Source organism: Zingiber officinale, chromosome 8B, assembly GCF_018446385.1.
Source record: "Zingiber officinale cultivar Zhangliang chromosome 8B, Zo_v1.1, whole genome shotgun sequence".
NCBI classification, from domain to species: Eukaryota; Viridiplantae; Streptophyta; class Magnoliopsida; order Zingiberales; family Zingiberaceae; genus Zingiber; species Zingiber officinale.
This window is the reverse complement of record NC_056001.1, coordinates 104068061-104090988: the sequence shown is the minus strand read 5'-3', so window position 1 is coordinate 104090988 and position 22928 is coordinate 104068061. Positions and strand designations below refer to the sequence as shown.

Here is a 22928-nt window from a genome sequence, read left to right as displayed (position 1 = left end):
ATGAAGCTGGAAAGGTGTCTTAGGCGAATGCCTTTGAAGTTGGGAATCTAGTTGATTGGCATATCGAGGTATTCGTTTGTCAAGAAGACTTGATATGCAAAGGAATGGGATTCCCATCTCCTCCACCACCTCTGGTGCTATCAAGAAGTTGGCGACGACGCAGACAATGGGCGACAGGACCGAATCCTGCTTCAGTCGTAGCAAGAGTCACCCTAAATGTGCTACGCAAGTGTGCTTAATGGATTAGCATAGCACCTCATTGTTGGGAGCATCAATGAAGTTGAGGGAGTAGCCATTAGGAATGGTCTCGAAGTAGAGGAGGTCAGATTCGGGCGGGAAAGCTCAGGAGGTCCAGAGGATCCGTTGGCGACCAAAGCTAGTGTTGACAAAGGTGATGAAGAAGCCTTGGAGGTGGAGGAGGTTGGTGGTTGAGATGGTCGGGGGTGGGGAGGGAGACGACGACGACGTGAGGGTAGATCGATGACAAGGCATGAGGGCGATCAAGGTGCGTATTTATCGACAAAGGAGGGACGATCGGTGAAAAGCACTATGAAGCAGTAAATTTTGGGGTAAAACTTTGCAACGAATCTAGAATTCATCACAAAATTTAGCGACGAACACTCGATTCGTCGCAAAATTTTCAACTGGGAATTTTAATTTTCAACCTGACTTTTGAAAATATGAATTATTTGGATCTTTGAAAATCCAAACAATTTGGATTTTCGAGTGTCACCCTTACGTTCAGAATCAAGAATTAATTATTTGGGTAAGATTCGTCAGACCCATGCAATAGTACAATAATGCAAGGTGACGCTAGAGAATCCTAGCAACAAACTACTGTAACGGACTTCCCTATGAAAAAATTTAATTTAATTTAATTTAATATTATACTTATCTTAGTAAAAAAAAACTAAGAAAAGTATATTTTTTAATATTGTCGGCCTAAAATATTTATAAAAGCTTCTTTGATCATAGTGTTGTCAATTCTAAGATGTGGGACTAAAGAGAACTATATTTTTTTATATAAAGCAACCAGAGAAAATTAATGATGAGAAAAATTCATAATAGTATACCGCAGCTGAGTCTCGAATTCTAATCACTGATTGTTTCGCTTGTGGAATTACTAATAAACCTTGAAATTATTTTTAGTGTGAATAGAAAAAATGATATTAACGTAAATTTATTTTAGGCTTCACCAAAGTTAGTTAGCAGTAAAGGGGAAAGATTTTTAATAAAATAGTAAGATGTTAAAAAAATAAAGAAACTTATTCTATAAGGCACATTCATAATCTGCATGAAGGAAAGACAAGGTAACACAACAGCTAAAATATCCATAATACCAGCAAGTCACAAGTGTATCAAAATAAATATCTAGTTCTAAAAGTTACTCGTCATCGTCATCATCTGGAGCATGAAAGTAATCAAACATTCTACGTTGTTCCTTCTCAAAAGCATCAGCTCGATCTTTCATCTCTTAACAAAAATCTGTAGTTGTCCTTGGAGAGAGTTGTACTGATCAATCATCTTGGTTACTAAGGAGTCGAATAGTCTAAAAATGTCATCTTAAAGATGACTAAAGAAATCACTAGTTGGTGGAGGAGGTGTGTAGGAGCTGTCTTGAGCATCATCGATAAAAGGTGTCAATGCAAATCCTAGATCAAAAGGCGGCTGATGTTGTTCCTCGACTGCAATCAGCTCATCCTCAACTATGGCTTCCTCGTTTGCAGGTGGGAAGTATTATGGATTAGTCCTAATTCTAGCCAAAGACTGTCTAATCCCAACTAGATCAAAATCAGACAGCTTGGTTAATTCACCTCGATGAACTCCTACTCCTAGAAAAGCAATGTATGCAGTGAGAACATGGCACTGGATCATGTGAACTTTATTCGAGGTGTTGTATCCTGAATAGTAGATAATAGATCTAAACACCCAGTAACCTAAGTCAAGATCAAGTCGGTGTCTCAGTGCGTACATCAGAAAAAGATGCACTGGACGCAAAACTCCCTGACCTCTAGATGACAGAGGATGGATGCAAGACACAACCATCTTATAAAGTGTATTGTCATGTGGACTTAGTGGCACAGATGACATCTTTTTGGGAGCAACCCCTCAAAGAAGTCAGTATATATAAGATCAAGAGTCAGATGAGCGAAAGAGGTGGGTAGTCTGTCAAGAAGAGAAGTACAGAAAAGATGCGGTTAGCAGAAGGGCCAATTCGCAAAAATCTAAAAAACATATCAATGTTAAACATCATAACCAGTGTTGCTACTTTAGTCTTATAGTGATGGGAATCAATTTTACATAAAATTCAGAACACAGAATAGGATTATATGCATGTCGACAAAAGATAATACTATCAAGTTGAAAATGTTGGGTAATGTCGATGACATCTGGACAATATGTTTGATAGAATGGAAGGTCAAGACAATGAGTTCCTATCACTTTAAATTTTTTATTTGGAAATGATTGACGTAGATCTTCAGCTGAGAATCTAGGGTTTGGCTGAGATTTAAGGAGCTAGCCTCCCTTTGTGCAATTGTATGACTCTTTTCACTATTATTAAAGAATGGAATAAATAAATCATAAATAGAAACATAAAGAAAGTTTGGATAGATATTGCCAAGGCATGATCACATTCTGAGGAGAGATGCAGACCGAGGATTATGGGAAGCGGAGGGAATTAAAGAGAGGAAGAGGAAGAGAGATTTAGGATGAGAAGTAATCTGCCCTAGTCCTGATTATATCGACCTCGATCGGTTGACGGATAAAGAGTTTGGTCGACCGATCCCTTAAAAACACAGATTTATCGACCACCAATCAGAAGAAAGTGGTTGATGTTTGGTCGACCGAACTAGGTTTACAGTTGATCGATAAATTGATCATAGGTAGATATTTGCACAACAGATGAGGTTGAATTAAAGTAATCAGTCAACTGAACCAATTGTTCGGTCAACCGACTAATTGAAGTTAGATTCAATTGTCAGGGATGAACTTAGGTTTTTGGTCGACCGAACCAGGTTTTCAGTCGACCAAATATTTGATTATGTTTCAATAAACGCCATGTTTGGTCGACCGAACAGGTCGTTCGACCGACGAAATCCCAGTTTAATTGATCAACGATTTAATTTAGATTGATTTAGTTTTAGTTTAAATTAAGTTTTAATTAATTTTAGATTAAGTTTTTATTATTTTAAATTAAGTTTTTAGTTTTAAAATATTTTTAATAATTTTAAGTTAAGCTTTAATTTAATTTTAGGTTAAATTTTAAGTTAATAATTTTAATTTAAGTTTTAAGTTAATAATTTTTTAAGTTAAGTTTAAATTAATTTTAGATTAAGTTTTAATTAATAATTTTAAGTTAAGTTTTAATTTTAATTTTGGATTTAAATTAAATTTAAGTTATTTAATTTTTCTTTAAAATTAGGTTTAATTTATTTAAAAAATTATTTATTAATTTTGAAATAAGTTTTAAATTAAGTTTTAATTAATAATTAAGTTTTAAGTTTTTAAATTAAGTTTTAAATAAGTTTTAAATTAATTTTAAAATAAGTTTTAAATTAATTTTGAATTAAGTTTTAAATTAAGTTTTAAATAATTAAGTTTTAAATAATTAAGTTTTTAAATTTAGTTTTAAAATAATTAAGTTTTTTTAATTAAGTTTTAAAAGAATTAAGTTTTAAAAGAATTAAGTTTTTAAATTAAGTTTTAAAAGAATTAAAATTTTAAATTAAGTTTTAAAATAATTAAGTTTTTTAAATTAAGTTTTAAAATAATTAATTTTTAAATAATTAATTAAGAAAAGGTTGTTCAACTCATGTTAGATTCAAACTTAGCTTTGGGTTAATCAAGCAAGGTTCCTAAGGATAAGTTTTCAGTCAGTGGCAAGACATATGACCTTCTTGTGTATCAACGGTGGATCACTTTGTGAATATTTTTCAAAATAGTCCTACTTAAAAAACTTGATTTTAGGTGTTGGTCTAACTAGCCCATATTTGACTAGGGTAGCTTCGGTCAGATCCACTAAGTCTTGTGCACCAGATAAAATACACAAGATTCAACCTTTACATGCCTTCAACAAAGTTTTCTTAATGTACTATCATCCCAATCTATTCCGATGCTATGTTATTAGGGTTTGGTAAACCTTTTCAACTAACCATTCTAAGCTAAACATAAAAATAAATCTAATCCTATGCATGCATATTTGACTAATCAAATTGGTTGAAAAATCTTTCTATTTTCTCCCCTTGAGTCATAGCTTAGATATGGTCTGTCTAAATAATGAATTTGACTCTTTGAGATCAAATATTGGTTTAGTTTGATTGGTTTAGTTAAGCATTTTTTAGGAACCCATGTTTGGACTTGATTTCTAATGTTTTGACAAATTAACGACAGATATGGTTTATTTGTGTTGTTTTGGTTGTAGTTGAGTCCCAATTTATTATACACAACTCGTTACGATCCAAATACCATATTTAGACACTTGGATCCCGGTTTGAACTTTTCCAACATTTTCTTGAGTCGCTCGACTTGACCTTTCAAGTTGAATTTTTTTTCTTCGAGTTTTACAACTTGAGTTGAAGTTCCTACTTAAACTTGGTTAGTCGAGTTACTCAAGTTAACTTGCTCCTTAAGGTGGTCAATTTTCTTAAGTAGTAAATTATTTTATTTTTCAGATTTTGTTAATTTTTTAAACAAATATCTATTTTAAGTAATTTGACTTGGAATAAAAGGTTACCATATCAGGGCCTTCGGAAACAAATATGGATTCGTGGCTTCTATCAGACTTAGTGCCAGTCTCAAACTCGTACTCTTCCTTGGAGTGCTTTGGTTCTTCCGCATTAGACTTCTCAAAAGATGACTTGTCCCATGTCGCTTGGAGTGCCTTTTTCCTTCTTGCTGATTTTGGTTTTTCCTCCTTCTGGTTTGGGTATTCGTGTTTGAAATGTCCCTTCTTGTTACATCCATAACATATCATTTCTGATTTGTTTTATGTCTGGTTGATTGGCGTTTCTGTTGAAGTAATCTAGTGACCCTAGGTTTTGATGTTTGGGCAAAGATTTAAATTAGGTTTATTATTGTATTTGACATGCATTGTGAGTGTTCAGGATATAGGTACAACAAGGAAAGTCCAAGTGTGATCTTCGCAAAAGAGGAAAGTCCAAGGATGAGTCTTGGCGGTGTAAGTCCAAGCATGTAGTCTTGGCAACGTAAGTCCAAGTGTGACTCGGCAATGGATGAAGTTCCGGAGGTGCAACCTCTTGGCAAAGGAAGACCCGATAACAATGACAAGGTTGATGAAAACTCTAGAAGGTAAGACGTGAAGGATGGGGAGGCATCCAAGGGACGCAAGACTGATGGAGGAGGCTAGAAGGCTAGGTTTAGGTTGTGTGGGCGAGGATGAGTGTTGAGTGAATGTACTCGGGGGTTAAATCCTAGGATTAGGGTTTCACTGTAGTGGTACTGTAGTATTACTGAGAAGTACTGTAGTGTTACTGTAGTAGTACTGTAACAGTCAACTGGTATTTTCATCAGTCAACTGGTAGCCGACCGTTAGCTTGTAACGGTCAAATTTCACTTAGGATCAGTCGACTGGTGGCGGGAAAAATAGTAGGTGTTTTCCTCCCGAGCTCTGTTTAATAGAGCTCAAGGTGCTTGTCCAAGGTTGACGAAATTAGTAGTGGTTACCTAATTAGAGTCTCCAAGTACCCAAGTGATCTAGTGTGCTTGTATGAGATTGTGGCGAGGTTTCTCCGCCCACAAAGAGTTATGCGAGCTAGCCAGAAGTTCTCTGGGGAATCGTCCACCGACGGATCGGGATCGTCCACCTTACGGACAGCCATAGAGTAGAAGCTTTATCTCCGAACCACGTTAAATAAACATGTTAGGTTTACTTTCTATTGTTAGTATTTATTTTTGTATTTCACTGTGCGTACTAATCATTGTAGGAAGTGACATTTTGAGTGAGACGCTATCCCCCCCCTCTAGCGGACGTCAAGGTCCCAACATTTTCTTGGTGCTCCCTTTGAACTTCTTCCTTGTTAATAGTTTTCAAACCATGTTGACTAGCTCTTCTTCATTGGTTGAGTCTGAGTTAGACTCACTTTCTGATTCATTCTTGATTTTGGTCTTGATTTCTTTGCTTGATCTTGCATATAGGGCAATACCTTTCTTGACTTGACTCAAGTTAGACTATTCGTGTAATTCTAATTCATAAAAAAGTTCATCTAATTTAAGAATAGAAAGATCCCTTGAAACTTTGTATGTATCTATTGTTGATGCCCACAAAGTATTTCTCGAGAAGGCAATTAGTGCGTACCTTATTATGTCATGATTTTCTAGGTTGTGTCCGATCAGATGTAGGCCATTGATAATATTTTTTAGTCGTGTGTGCAGTTATGTGGCCGTCTCTCTGGAAAGTATTTTAATATTAAATAAATTATTTAATAGTAAATATCTCTTATTTACTTTAGATTCATCAGGTCCTTCGTGTAGCTTTACCAGATGATCCCACAGTTCTTTTGTGTTTTAGTAGGGTCCAACTCGATTCAGTTCTTCCATGGTTAGCCCGCTTTTGATGGTGTTGATTGCCTTGTAATTTAGTTGTGTCTTCTTGATCATCGGGGGAGTCTAGTTTTCTGGTTCTATCGGCTTTCCATCTACCATTGGAGGGGTGTATCCTTTGAGTATGGTAAACAAAAGCTCGATGTCGGACTTGAGGTAGCACTCCATTCTGTTTTTCCAATAGCTAAAGTTCTTCCCTTTGAATAGTGGAGGGCGGACGGTATTGTACCCTTCTTGGTAAGAGTTCGACATTCTTGCAATCAAAGAAGAAGAAGAATATTTTCAAGACTCTCGTTTTGAGATTAGTAGTGTGGTATAAATAAATAAGTGAAAGAAAAATCTCTTTAAGGAAAAAAGAAAAAGTTTGAAAATTTACTCGAAAAATGGTTAAGTAACTTTAGAGCTATCAAACTCTGGTACTAATTGAAAGATCGAAAGATGCGGTAGAGGGGGGGGGGGGAGTGAATATCACATTTTAAAACTTTCATTTTGTATCAACTTGTAGAACAAATATTAAAGCGGCAGCGAAAAACAATACAAGTGACTCAAGTGGTTACTTGGTTCGAAGCCTATGTCGATTCCTACTCTAAGACTCGTGATCCTTGATCAAACCGTTGGAAAAATCACTATAATTTTTCTTTCAGAAATATTTGGAAAAAAGTTATTCGTACAATGAAAAATATAAGATAGTAACAACCTACTATCTTACATGAGATTAAAGCAAGCTAAATAAAATTATACTGAAACGAATAAGAAGCAATGAAGATCATCGACGCTTTGTTGCTTGAAGTTGAGTAGCAGAACAGCACGAATGAAAGCTTTAGCACTGAGTGAACTGGAATTTGAATAAATGCCTGCCTCGGATCTCGAGCTCCCCTTTTATAAGCTATGCTTGATCGACTAATAAACCCTTCAATCGACTGATATGTTCGGGCAACTGAACCCTCTTTCAGTCGACCGAATAGTGCGCTTTCCTTCTTCGTCGAGATTCAATCTTCGTGTAATAATGAGCCTTTAGTTGCATTTAATGTTCAGCTAACCAATCCCTGGGTTCGGTTGACCAATCAGGTTAGCTTCCAAGTTTTATTCTAATCAATCTAATCTGTGCCACGTCAACTTGGTTTGGTCGACCGATCAGTTAACCTACCAACTTTTCTATTGAACATATCTTTGCTTGATATCATGCTAGTTCGGTCGAATGATCCTTATGTTCAGTCGACCAATTAGGCCGAATCTACAAAACAAAGTTAAGACAAATATTCCTGCTAAGATTTTCTCGGTTGAGTATACATTCTATATACTCAGTTAACTTGTTAGATCACAACATGACTTAACTTGAACCTTTGATAATATTAAAACTCAAGTTCAATTCTAGTGCACCTTGCACTAATAATTATAAATTTTTTTTAGCTTTTCCTCATTCTTGTAAATATATAATTCCTTATAAATTATCTATTTTTCCTTCACTTTCTCATGTACTTTCTCATTCCACTACCAAGATTTCTTACCTAGTGGTATATGTCCCTTTGACTCACTGAGTACACTCTTAGTTACTATTTTCAACTTTGATATCATCTTATCCCATATTGTATTAGAATCACTATATATTTCACCTAATACTTGTACTCCTACGTTCTCCTTGAATATATTTTGTTTCCCATCCTTTAACTTTCACCACTTAATTCTAGAAGTCGTATATATTTTCTTTCTATTGATATTATGCTTGAGGCGTATATCCAACACTACTAACCTATGTTGGGTAGTTAAGTTTTCTCCAGTGATGACTTTGTAATCTTTTCAAATCTTTCTATCATTCTTCCTAACTATAAGAAAATCAATTTACAATTTATTATTTCCACTTTTGAACATGACTAAGTGTTCTCTTTTCTTAAAAAACGTATTAGCTAATATAAGATTATATACTATTGCAAAATCTAATATAGTTTTCCCTTCCTCATTTCTCATTCCAAGCCCATAACCCTCATGTACTCTCTCATATTTCTCATTTTTCACTCCGACATGCTCATTTAGATCATCTCCTATTAAAATCATTTCATTTGGCAGAGTGTTTTATAATATTTCATCCAAATTGTCCCAAAATCTTGATTTGATAGCTTTATCTAATCTTATTTACAGTGAATATACACTAATTATGTTCATAGTTTCTTTTGCCACTATTATCTTAAGGGATATAATTCTATTCTCTTTTTTAACTACTCCTACAACCTCATTCTTTAACGAACTATGTACAATAATACCTACTTCATTTCTTGCTTTACTCTTTCCTGTGTATCATAATTAACTTAAAACGAGAGTTTTCTTTCAGTTATGCCTTCTCACTTACCTATTTTGTCTATTGTACATACAAAATACTAATTCTTCTTCTAATCATCGTATCTACTACTTCTATTGATTTACCAGTAAGGGTTTCTATGTTCCATGTTCTAAATCTTAGATTATTAGTTTTCTATTATATTTGTTCTTATCCAACCTCTAGTGTGAGAACTCTTGTTTATTTAACACTACACCCAAGTTCTCATGGGGATGTAGCGGTCCTTGTCGATACATTACAGTTGGACCCTACAACGTAAACTCTTGTATATTTAGCACTACACCGAGTTAGGGAGAAATAGCGGTCCTTACCAAGTTGTTACAGTTGAACCCTACAATACGTTCCTTCATAAAAATAACCTAATATTAACATAATAATTTAATAAATTAGTTTATTGAATATTTATTATAATTTTAACATTAGTTAATAACCTAATATAATTCTTCTATTTTATCCAGATTTATAATCGGTCATGACTAAATTATCAAGGACGAAGCTCTAAATAATAAAACACAGAGAAATAGTCCATGAAAATAATATGTCTTTTAATCCTCTTTTAGATTCTTCAGTGATTATAAATAATAATCTGTATTATTATTCATTTTGTCCCTTCGGGTCGGTGTGAAGATTAAAATATGGGATGTTGTTATATGAGATTTTGAGGTCGAAACTTAGACCGAACATAACCTCCCTCATCTGTTAATCATTTGTAAAGATGTTGGGATGAGTGAATCATCTTTTTTATCACATGAGTAATTATAAATGAATGCCACGTGTGGAAATTCAATTCCTCATCGACCCATTTAAGCATTAGGCCGCGGATCTAACGAAGAACCCTTTAGTCCAGCAGGAGCGTTGGATATTCGCAACGGTCATGAGCCGCCCTGACAGGGAGACTACGTCAGACGCGATCCGCCCACCAACGAATCTAATCTAATGCGTTCCACTTCGTGCGAGCTAATTATAGGCCTATTTGAATGCTGCTCCCTTCTCCCTCTTCTTCAGCAGAACGCCGACAAAGATCCAATTTTCTGGTCATGGCGGCGGCGAAGATCTGCTTCCAGGTACGCTTCTCGTGTTCTCTTCCCTTTCTTTTTTGGTCGCTCGTGGGATGACCTTTCGCTTTGGCGCTGCAGCGGCCGCTCGATTCGCTCCGCCGCAAGCTGAAAAAGCCCCTGTTCAAGGGAGACGCCAGGGTGCGCCGCGGCGGCGGCGCTGGGTGGTGGTGGAGGTCCGCCCTCCTCTTCTGGAAGCAGAGCCACCAGGGCAGCAGGGAGTCCAGCGTGCGGTGGCGCTCCCGTACCGCGCAGTTGTGGCCCGTGTACACCACTGAGAGCAGCAGCGGAACCAGGCGGCCGAGGGCGGCGATGCTGCTAGCTGCAGCGGAGGTCGGAGCGGCGGCCGCGGCAGGGGTGGCCTATCAGAGACTTAGGGACGCCGGTGGTGATCACCGGGCGGCAGCTGCGGCGCCCATCTACATCGTCACCTGAATGAATCAAAGATCCTTCCTTCTTCCCCTTCTCTGGAATTATCAAAAAGATTACTTTTTTTTTTCCTTTTCGCGTTCGTATATCTCTCGAATCCAGCGATCGATTGCTGAAGCCAAAGACGAACAGGTGACGGCGTGGACCGGGGAACAGGTGGCTTTTGCTGAAACGAAGCTCTAGGCGTGGATGCTTTCATGTTTCTTGATGAATTTCTAAATGGTTACTAATTGAGTGTCGAAATGGGATAAAGTGCGAACTAATTGAGTGATACGGCGGCGTGTGCTGTGAGTGACCCAAAAGTAACGTGGGTTAATAACCAAGTTGACTTGACAGTCTAAATTTAAATGACGTAAGGGTGCGTTTGGTTCGGGGTTATTCTTGATAACCTTGGTTATCCGTCCAAGGTTATCAACAAAAACCTTGTTTGGTTTAGGTATTCGATGATTCCCAAGTAATGTTCCATGACCGACACGTCAGCAAAAGGGTCATGCAGCCCGGAATCGGAAAACCTCAGAAAACTAAGGTTTTTCTTGATTCCGGGGTTAACGAATTTTTTTTACCAAAAATACCCTCCGATAAGAAAAAACATGAAAAAAAGAGAAAAAATGTAAAAAAATATTAAAAAATGTAAAAAAATATTAAAAAATGTTTTAAAAAATTTAAAAATTTATTTTTTAAAAAAAATAAATAATTTTTTAAACAAATAAATAATTTAAAAAATTAAAAAAATAAAAAAAAATTAAAAAATTAAATTTTTTTTTTAAAAAAAAATTATAAAAATTTAAAAATAAAATAAATAAATAAAAATTAAAATTAAAAAAATGTAAAAAATATAAAATATAAATATAAATAATATAAAAATATAAAAACATTAAAAAATAAAAAAACACATAAAAAAGTAAAAAAATATACAAGAAAAAGAAAAGTAAAAAAACATTAGAAAAAAAATAAATAAATAATAATAATAATAATATTATTATTATTATGTATAGTTAGTTTTGTAACTGAGGGTAATACGGTAAAATATTAAAGTAGGGTATTCATTAAAACCTTCAAACAAACAAGTTTTTGTTGCATTACCTAAGTTGAACCAAACAACATTTGGTTATGTTTTATTCCCTATAACCTTGGTTATGTGATTACCTGGTAATCACATAACCAAGGTTATACATGATGACTTGAACCAAACGCACCCTAAGAGTTAAAGAGCATGATTTCTAACAAAAGCTCAACTGATTTTAGGGTCAGTCGGATTTTCAGAATTCAATTTCTTACTTTTGTTTTTTTTTATTAACATATTTTTAATATAAACTTGATTGGTTCTAAAGCCGGTCGAATTGTTAAAGCTTAACTTTTTATTTTTAATGGATAAAACTCTCAAAATTAATCCGACCGACCTTAAAGTCGGTCGAACTTCGGGACTAAGTGTCCATTTTTCATAGGTATAATTTACAATATAAATTTGATTGGTCCTAGAGCCGGTCAAATTTCTGGGGCTCAACTTCCCACTTCTAATAGGCAAGACTTTCAACATAATTAACTTGATCGGCCTTAGAATTAGTTGGACCTCCGGGATTGAGTTCTCCACTTCTTATGTACATGACTTCCAACATAAACTCGATCGTCCCTAGAACCATCGGACCTCTGGAATTCAGTTCCCACTTCTCATGGGCATGACTCCTAACATAAATCTGATCAATCCCAAAGTCAGTCGGGCATTCGGGGCTCGATAAGTTTCCCACTCTTCATGGGCAAGGCTTCCAGCAAAAACTTAATCAGCCCAAAAATTGGTTGGACCTACAAAACTTAGTTCCTCACTTCTTATAGGCAAGACTCCTAGCATAAACCCGATCAACCTCAGAGTCGGTCAGACTTTTAGGGCTTAACTTCCCACTTCTAATGGGCAAGGCTCCAAACATAAACTCAGTCGGCCTTAAAGTTGGTCGGACCTCCGGGGCTCAGTTCCACACTTCTCATGGACATGACTCCCAATATAAATTCGTACGGCCATAGAGTCGGTCAGACCTCCGGAGCTCAACTTTCTACTTCTATTGGGCAAGACTGTCAACATAAACTCGATCGGCTCTAAAGTCGGTCAGATCTTTGGGACTCAGTTCCCCACTCTTCATGGGCAAGATTTAAAGCATAAACCCGATCAGCCTTAAAATCAGTCGAACTTATGAGGCTCAGTTTCTCACTTCTTATGAAAAAAGCTTCCGGCATAAACCCGATCGACTTAGAGCCTATTGGACCTACGGGGCTCAGTTCCCTACTTTTCATGGGCAAGGTTCTCAGCATAAACCCGATCGGCCTCAGAGTCGGTCGAATCTATGGGGTCTAGCGCTTCACTTCTCATGAGCAAGACTTCAACATAAACCCGATCGGCCCCAGAGCCGGTCAAACCTACAGGGCTTAGCTCCCCACTTATGATGGGTACAGATCCCACTATAAACCTGATCGACTCCAAGCCGATCGGACTTCCTGTAGGAGACAACATTGCTAGAGTATCATAAAAAGAATAATAGTTATTCACCTAAGAATATTCCTCTACTCTTGACAAATGCCCGCAACAAAACCTTCCTCTACTTAGGGGAAGGTTGTCATATATCCTCAATTACCCGACATATTTTGATACCAGATATTCTCTGACACCTCATTATGGTGGAGGTTATAAAAGGCGGTATAAAAAAGGGTCCTCTCTGTTGCCTAGAGATATGTGTACGTACACACATCCACATTATTGTTCTACTATTCATCTTCTTCTCCATTTCGCTTGGCTACTCTCTAACTTGAGCGTCAAAGTGCATGCGCCAAGTATCCTTCCCTCATTCTCGCTCTAATATTTTCGTTAACTCTACCTGTAATGTACATAGGTTCACAACTCCTAACTCTAAATTCGTAACTCCCAGTTCAAAGTTTTTTCTCTATCAATATTCCTATCATCTCACCGAGATTGTCCATTTATTTAGCTTCAGGATGAGATCATAGAGCTTTAAAATTTGAATTTTGAGCCAAATTTTTCATTAGCTTCCATCAAGATCACAAATACGCCAATTTTTGGACCGGACACCTAAGCTTTTTAAATATTTAAATCACGCCCTCTTTTTGTCTTTTAAAGATAACTTATCATTTTTAAAACATTCTTAAATTTCCACCCTCCTTCGTTTTCAATTGAATGTTTTAATAATTAGTTTAAACACAAATTTAATCATACGAACTAGATATATAGTTTTTTTCATATTAATTGTATAATATCATTATTTTTTAAATTGATATCAAGTATTCTGCATACGTCTATTAATTTTGAAAGTCATTAATCTGATCTATAAATTTTTTTTTATTAGTCATTAGAATAAATTAAAAAATATTCACGTCAATCCACTAAGTCAGCGTTCTTCTAACAGCTACACATTAAGGAAATTTTAATTTATCAAACTTAAGAGTCCATCTTTAATGCTTTAAAAACTGAATACACATCTAAAAATGTCAAGATGTGTCGTGTCAGATTGGATTGGATTAGATCGGATTGAGTTTTTTTTTTAAATTTAATCCGAATTTGATCTGAATCTGAGTTCAGTCCTTAAATCTAAACCCAAACCCAATCAATCGAACCTGACTCGTATAATCCAAAAATTTAATTCAAAACGACTTTTTTTTTCACTATTTTTTTTATAATTCTTCACTTTGATCCCAAGACTCCATGATTATCATAAAAAATAATATTAATATACATAAAAATATGTTAGTTTTTAAAATAAAATTTGATTTAACCCTAAAAAATAGATTAAACCTTATATTTAGGTCAACTTGAACCTGATCCGACTCAATCCGAAAATTTTTAACCTTTCAATCTAAACCCAACTTGAACCTGAAAATATCTAACCCGAACCTAATTTTTTTCAAATCAATTAAAATTCAGATTCATTTTTGACACTCCTATCACTGCAACACTACTTCATTACCCAAATCTATCTTTACATGTTTTGGACGTACAAGATATGTTTAAATTAATTAATAAGCATGTCTTAAACGTATTAGGAGGGTAATTTAATTTATTTATTTATTTTGCTTGAGAAAATAGAAAATATTCTAAAAGGTTTTATAACAATATTCCGAAAAGAACGGCTATTGCTAGCTTTGACAAGGGAATGAATATAGAGGGGAAGTATGTTTATTATTTAGCTATCTGATCGTGATACAGAAAGTTAGAGTGTCTGGATTTGCCTGATGTGCTAAATGTGAAGTTAGACCGTTTATTTTTATTTGATGGACGAAATATGAAATCGAACCGTTGAGATATCTAATTAAAAAAAAAAACAGACAAGTTAGAGTGGGGAGAGCTGGGCTGCCTGGGCATATAGATAGATAGGGCCCACAATAAATAGAAAGAGTATGATAATTGATATACTTATAATAATATACCATTAATGGAGACATGTGGGCCGGGATCGGGTCTCGGTGGGTCGGGCCAAAAAGCAGGGGCTAACGGATGTTATTGGGCTTGAAGCTGAATGACTCGTAGCATTAGCAATGAGGGTTATGAGAAAAAGAAGTGAAGTTTCGAAAGAAGGCCAAATGAAATAATTGTGGTCAATAATGACGAGCGTTAATACTCATTAATAATAAAGTGTTATTGAAAGGGGAGATCGCAAAACTGTTATTAAACAGACGGATAAGAGCATTTCTAATGTAAGATTAAGATTTTTTTCAAAAAGTTTGTCAAACAAATAAAAAAGCTTAAATCATTGTGGGCATGAAGTTGGAGATTATAAAAGGTAATAAGTAATCCAAAGGAAGATCTTTCTTATCGGCCATAAGTAAGGTTGTCTTGTCCGGTTCAATTGTACATCTATATACTTATTTAATCTATTGAAACTCATCCTTTCCGTATCTAAAGTCCAGCCCAATTTCTAATTCATCAATCCGCCCATTTTATCAACATTCTCGTTTATTCATCTCAAAATCGGCGCTAACTTTGTCCATGATAATTTTCTTATTAAGATACTGAGGGAGTGCTTAATCTTCCCTCGGATGGGTTTAGTGACTAGCGCATGAGATGTTATCACAATGAAGTCTGGGGTTTAAATTTTAAATATCTTCCTTATGTGCTAATCACTATTCCAAAGACTAGTAGCTACCCGTAATTTACCTCCTCCGTATTGACCTTGGGATGGGTTGGCGGGGGCGAGCATATTCACCTTTTTACCACAGAGAGAGTGCTTAACCACTCGGTATACACATCAATTTATTTCTAAAATTTAAAATAAATCATCCAGTTTATTAAATTTAAAAAATTAGTTTTCACTATATATTATATCAACTATCCTAAAATTTCTATTATCTTTATTATTTTCTTTTCTCTATTTTTTATTATTTTTCACTCCTTATATAATATTTACTGGGAATGAAATGATTATGAATATGAATTTGATAGTAAAATAGAATGAAAAATAAAAATAAAATCTACTTAGTTATATATAACTAAGATTGATTTATTCTCATGAATCTGTACCCCATATTTAAATATTATTTTTTACTAGCAATCTTACTTTTCATTACCCAATTCATTTTTTTTATTTTTCTCTTCCAAATTAAATAATATTTTAATATTTAACAAATAAATTTTATTTATTAAATTTAGAGAAGTATTATTAATAAAATCTAAATTCAAAAGTAAATAAGACAGTTAATATAAAATTTTTTTATATAAAATATAAAATTTAAAATAAATTTTATATTTGGGAAAGCTGAGTCAGAATACCAAATCCCGACGATCCAAATTTGATAGAATCAACAAGTTAAATTAATATTTTTGTAGAATATAATCAAAAAGTGTACAGATAAAAGGTCAGCCTGTGCAGTTGAATGAACAACAACCTGTGCAGTTGAATCACTCAAACATTTTGTCACAAGTAATTTCAACAAAACCTGAAAATGGATTGGAAGATTGCTACAATAAACCTTTGTCAAATTACATTAAATGAGAAAAGGTCAGCATTTGGTGAGGAAACTAGCAATCCTGGCATGCATCAACAGTTTGACAAAGTCTTCTCAGAAAAAAAAAATGTCCCATATCTTACCAAGTTTGCTTCAGCAATTGCAAATGTGACACGCATTGTATTAATAGCAAACAAAATAACAATTAATGGAGCAAAACGAGTGAAGTCCATAAACTAAAACAATCAAGTCTAGTTACAACAGTGACCATAAGGGGCCACACAATACAATAATCTTCTGACAAAATAGATATCGTGCAACAATTGTATGAGAAAAATCTAAACCTTTTGTATGCGTTTGTGCCTGTGGTCTGTTCCAATTGTCAAACGGGCAATTGGGTGCGAGGTCACTGAAAGAATCAAGGAAATGGCAGCTGGAAGTGGTAGCTACTGAAGCAAGAAAAGGAGAGATGCAACGAGGAGAAGGAAGCCCAAAGCGGTGAAGGTTCCAGGACGGCGACTCCTGAATGCCCAACTGGTAGGAAACATGTCCGGCATTGAGCACTCCTCCCCGTTGAAGTAGACCTTTGAAGGGTAACCGTCCCCAGCTAGGATTTCGATGCCCGGTGTTGACTTCTTCGTGAATGATATCACAGACTGTTGCTTTCCCGGCACTCTGGGGTCGCTGTCGCTGTTGCCGTTCGTTTCTCCGTTCAGATAGTTGAGTCCGGGATTGCCCACGATGAAGATGGTGTCGTCGTCCATCTTGGTCCCGTTGAAGGAGTACAACTGCTCGTAACCTGGATATGCCTTGTCCAATTTGGCGGCCATGAACCAGTCTGCGAACTGGTCCTCGCCCCAGTTGAACAGCGTCACCCTGGCCGACCACCCCTTCTGGAAGTTGGTAAGGACGTGCCAGTTGATGCTGAGGCCGCAGTTGTCGGCGCAGGGCAAGGGGGAGGGAACGTTGTAGTGCTTGATCTGCGCCCAGGCGAGGGCTTTTTCCGTCCGGTTATCGAATGGCACCAGGAGGGATTCGGGCGGGAGGAGCATCCCCGGGGCGGAGACGTTGCAGGTCTGGGCGCGGTTACTGGCGGAGCACCCGCAGGCGCAGGTTTTGCAGGGGACGACGGAGTCGTTGTAGAAGGCGGAGAAGGAGACGCAGCACTTGGGACTGGCGCTCTTGGGCCGGGTGATGTTGCAGACCACCTGCCAACTGGCGAGCGCGAGGCTCTCCGAGTCGATGCCGCTCGGATCGGGGAACTGAGCAGAGCTGACACGAATTGGCTGACCGCACTGGTAGTTGGGGTTGAGACCGGAGCCGGAGATGTTCCAGTTGACCGGAGGGAAGAGGACGGAGCGGTTGACATCGGGTGGCATCTTTTGCACCTGGATCTGGAAGGCCGAGACGGACTGCTCAGGGTCCATCTCTGGTGGAAGAAGGGTCCCGTTGCGGCAGCAGTGAGGGATGCGGCCAAGATCGGTGTCGTTGTAACGCCACGGCGATAGGTCAGAGATGGTGGGTTTCTGCTTGCAGCTGAGCACCTTGGTGAAGTCAAAGTTCTGGTAGTATTGCCCCTGCTTGCCGAAGATGCAACCGGAAGCGTCAACGACGGTAGGGTACGCGCCCTTCATGGAGAGGATGAACTCGTCGCGAGCCCACTCCCATGAGAGCTCCCAGTTGTCGAGGCGGCCGAGGGGGTTATGGTTTTCGATGGTGACGAGGGCGAGGTAGCTGTCACCGTAGGACTGCAGCACATCGTAGGTGATGGTCAGGTCCCCGGATTGGCGCTCTAGGAAGCCGGTGGCGTTCACTGGCTTGGGAACATAATTAGGGTCCGGGCGGCAGCACCTCTGGACGGAGCCGGAGTCATTGAAGCCGGGCAGCTGCGCGCAAATGTAAGAGGGGTCATCAATATCGAGAAACTCCGGCAGAGGCACTGCCGGGGACGGAGAGCCAAAGAGGGTCCCGACGAAGGAAATCTTAGTTTGGATCTGCGACAGATCGTTGGCCGTCTCGATCGGGGTCTTCAGATCGGCGTTGGGGTAGCCGGAGAAGGCAGTAACATTAGCATCGAGAGTGGTGTTGTAGGGTAGAACGGAGCTAGAAGCGTTGGCGAGAACTCCGCCGTCGACGGAAACGAGGAGCTCGCGGTGACGGAACGGGACGAGGAGCGTCCAGGCGACGAGGTCAGCGGTGCCGTGGTTGAGGACGGTGGCGGTGGCGCGGAAGGAGTAGGGCTGGTCCGCTGGGTTGCTTGTGAAGGGGTGGATCCTCTCCCGCTGCTCGAGGACGTAAGAGAGGAATATCCCATTGCATAAGGACTCCGGCGACGGAGCAGGGGCAGGAGCAGGGGTGAGAGCGGCCGGCGGCATGGCTTGCTGCGACCAAGAGCTCTCAACGGAAAGCAAGAAAACCAGCAGAAGTACCAAAATCGGAGGCCGAGAACGCGAGCAATCCATCGTGAGCTCGATCACACAAACACAGATCAATGCAGAAAGCAGAAAGCAGAAGCGCGTTCCGAACGAGTTTGGTCACTGAGGAAGAAGTAGAAGAAAGCAGAAGGAGAGAGAGGGCGCTGTGGATTTGGGGAAAGGGCGACCGGGGAGGTTAGTCGAGGCGTAATTTTAGGAGAGAGAGAGGGCGCTTTTGGACTATTTCAAAGCTCGAAACGGCGATGAGGCATTGCGTGTTAGTGAACGCCGTGAGATATCTTCTTGACATCTATTACATAATTTTGGAGAGAGAAAATTGCACTTTGCACCAGAACTTGTTATTATTTGCCACTTCGACCTCAGAGTTAAAAAAAAAAACTTAGATTCTATTTATTTCAAAATAGAATGTGGATTTGGGGAAAGGGCGAACAGGGAGCTTAATAGAAGTGTATTTTAGGAGAGAGAGGCTTTTGGATTACCGGTGCTGAGGTATTGGTGTGTGTTGATAGGGGTTGTAATCGAGTCGAGTCGAGTCGAATTATTGGATGTTTAAATTTGATTCGTTTATAATCAAGCTGAGTTCAAGCTTTATTTAACAAATATATTTATGACTCACGAACTTATTCGAACTTTTATCAAGCCTAAACGAGTTTAATAAATATAAATTATAAATTTAAATATTCATTAAAAACTAAATTATATATTTTAAAAATATAATATTCTTGTTAAAATTTATAATTTTATTTTAATAAATAAATTTAATATATTTATCTATATTTTTCATAAATAAAATATAAAATCTATAAATTTAATATCAAAATTATTATTTTTTTATTTAAAATTTGATTTATGAACTTAACGAACATATTCATAAGTTAACCAGTCGAATATTGTGAAACTTGAGTTTGGTTTATTTATCTTAACGAGTCTAATTAAACGAGCTCAAATGAATTTTTATCGAATCGAGAATAGCTCACGAGCAACTTGACTTATTTACACCCTTATGTATTGACATCTTTTACCGAATTTTGGAAAGAAAAAATTATACTTTGCACTAGAATTTGTTATTATTTTCCACTTCGACCTCGGAATTAAAAATATTTACATTCTATTTATTTTTATACTAAAAAGTGGAAACCACGCTTTAGTATATTTTTAAAATAAATTAATTCAACTTAATTAAAAATATATTATATTAAAACAACTAGTTAAGTTGTCAAAATTTCATTAAAATCATTTAAAATTATCAAGTGGTGCTACATTATAATTATAGTAATCAAATAATAATTATTAAACGTATTATAACCACCATTAAATTTCTATTATATTTGTAATAGCCAAATAATAATGGTTACAATAGTTATAGTAGCTATTGAGAGACTATATCATTTAACTATAATTTGAATTTTTTAAGAGTAATTTTGATCAAATTTTATGCAATATTAAATAATTTAACAAATATTTTTAATAAAAAAATCAAAAGGGCGCCTTAAATTAATAGAAATAGTATATTAGCTCTCTTAACAAAAAAAAAAAAAAGAAGTTAAATAAGCATCCCTCTTATAATTTTATTTCAAAAATATCATTAAATTCAACGTTATTGTAAAAATTAGTCGGTGATTGCTACATGCTGTGAAAGTACATGTTAACTTCTACACATTTGATCATTATTAAATTATATTTATTTAAAATGTAATGAGTATTATGGAGTATTCAACATTTGATTTGTTCAGTAAAATATTATTTTAATCAGGTTATCACTCAAAAAACTAAAATCAAAATCATAAAAAATCACTGTTGTAAAAACTAACAACTAACTTTTACATGTTATAGAATATAACAATTAGTTTCTGCATGTTGTAGAAGCTACACGTTAACTTCTACACAGTCGATCATGATTAAATAATATTTATTTGAAATATAATAAATATCAATCTTTTATTTGCTCATTGAAATATTGTTTTAATCTAGTATATCATTTAAATAAACAAAAGCAAAATGATATAAAGTTATTAATGAGAAGTTAGCATCTAGCTTTTAGATGCCCGAATGATCCTATAATATATTATAGAAGTTAGCAACTCATTTTGGTAAAAGGTGATAACATTCATCCCATGCGAATCGGTTCATTCTCAAGTTATATGAAAAGAGATAATTAATGATGACTACTAGTTCAAGCAATATCAATGCACGAGGGAGGACAAGAACCCGGCTATTAGTCCAGAATTAACCCTTAGACCTCATGTTGGGTACATCCCATGCACTAGGCAACTGTCCACTCCGAGTGGATTGCATCTACACGTTATAGAAGCTAGACGTAGATAATAACATTTAGCTTCAACAAATGAAAAAGATAGTAATTAGTTTTTATACGAACGATCAAATAATGTAAAATGATTTTGGATAGGTCGCTTTAAATGGGAGGTCCATATAACTTATTTCAAGGCCATATGATGAAGACGTAAATGATGGATATCCATTTAATTTTTTTATATGAAAGTATTTTTTTAATGTAATATTGAATTAAAAATAATTTATTTAAATATGTTACAGTCATTATTGTATAATTGTTATAATCGCATTTGAATAAGAGTATTTTTAAACTGAAAGATGACTTTGATTTCTAATAGGAAGAGCGTCAAGTAGCGTTCTTTTGGATTTTTGTTTTTGTCCATTCCAATTTTTAATAGTCTATACGTAAAATGTAATTGATTGGACGTTAAGGGGGAAAATGAAAATCTTTAATGCGAAACTTTACGTACTAATTCAAACACAAGCACATGCGCTCGGAGAGATGAAGGAAACAGAATAGCCGTTGGTGGTGGGCAGCTGGCACGCTGCATGGCAGGTTGGCCTGGGTCTTGTGTGGGCCCCTGATCCTAATCCGCCGCGTTGCCCGATTCAAACTACGCGTGGCTGCTGTTTTATTTGTCTGTCCCTTCTATGTAATTTATATATTTCTATTGGCGGATGAGAATGGAATCGGGTACAGATGGGGCGGACGGCTTCCTTCCTTAAAACTTTAATTTTTCTCACAAAATATTTGATATTTTTATTTGAAAAAATAAAGATAATAAAGAACCTATTTTAAAATATAGAGATATAAAAAAAAAATATATGAATAGTAGTTGTATTAAATATCTATGAAATGATATATATGAATTTGAGAAATATACAACTTCGAAACAAAATTTTAAAAAAATTATATGAATATTACATGTACTAAGGTTATGTTTGGTTGGATGTAATGTAATCTAACTTGTAATGTAATTAAATTTATAATATAATGTGATCTCGTCCGGAAACTGAGTCGGATGAAGGCATACCTTGTTGTGCTAAAAGTTGACGGAGAGTCGTTGAGATGCTGAATCAGCGAGGTACCCCATGGACAGGCGCACACGAGCGATTGTACGGAAAGAAAGGATCCAAATGATGGTGATGTTGCTCTGCACACACTCAGACGAGTCACACGGTCGTTAGAGACCAGAAACCAGGGAAAAAGTCCCCGGGTCAGGCCCTCCGACGCTCAAGTCAGGTACTTTTTCTCCAGAAATCACAGAGAAAGCACAAAAAGTAAAAGACTGGTAAGAAATGACGAGTGAGCGTACCTGCGTAAGGGACAAAGCATCCCTTTTTATACTGCAACTGCGGCTTCTGTAACCTGGCGAATGTCAGAGAATGTTGGGTGTCAGGCTCTGGCGGTGGTCGTCGCGTGGCTTTCTCTTATAGGCTGGCGGAGGAACCAAGAGGAATATGAGCCTCCCTCCGTTAGAATATTCCTCGACATGTGATGATTATTCTCTGACAGGTAGTTACGATTCCTTGCATGCTTATTTGTCATGTAGTGTCCGGCCTCCTGACTCACCTTCGTCTGCATCATTCGATGTACATCTCGACGACCTGCTGATTCCCGACCACCTCTGCTTATTGCTATCCAAGGCAAGTACGTTTCGACCTGCACGCTGGGTCTATTTCTCGACCCGCATCTGCTTATTGCTGTCCAGGGCATGTACGATCCGACCTACACGTTGGGTCTAATTCCCGACCCGCATATGCTTATTACTATCTAGGGTATGAACGTTCCGACCTGCACGTTGGATCGGCTTCCCGACCCGCATCTGTCCGCTGTTATCCATGGTATGAACGTCCCGACCTACACGCTGGGTCTGTCCGCCG

General features: G+C 36.9%; 2 protein-coding genes across 2 annotated transcripts; one reads left to right on the top strand and one right to left on the bottom strand.

Annotated features, from left to right (window-relative positions):
* The first annotated feature begins 9746 nt into the window (after nt 1-9746).
* On the top strand, nt 9747-10648 carry LOC122017392. Its single transcript, XM_042574997.1, has 2 exons — nt 9747-9957; nt 10030-10648. The coding sequence occupies exons 1-2, from the start codon at nt 9871-9873 to the stop codon at nt 10381-10383; spliced, it is 441 nt and encodes a 146-aa protein (XP_042430931.1). The 5' UTR covers nt 9747-9870; the 3' UTR covers nt 10384-10648.
* A 5878-nt stretch (nt 10649-16526) lies between these two features.
* LOC122016294 (COBRA-like protein 7) lies at nt 16527-19006 on the bottom strand. The gene has a single exon (XM_042573534.1). The coding sequence runs from the start codon at nt 18777-18779 to the stop codon at nt 16764-16766; it is 2016 nt and encodes a 671-aa protein (XP_042429468.1). The 5' UTR covers nt 18780-19006; the 3' UTR covers nt 16527-16763.
* Between the last annotated feature and the right edge of the window lie 3922 nt (nt 19007-22928).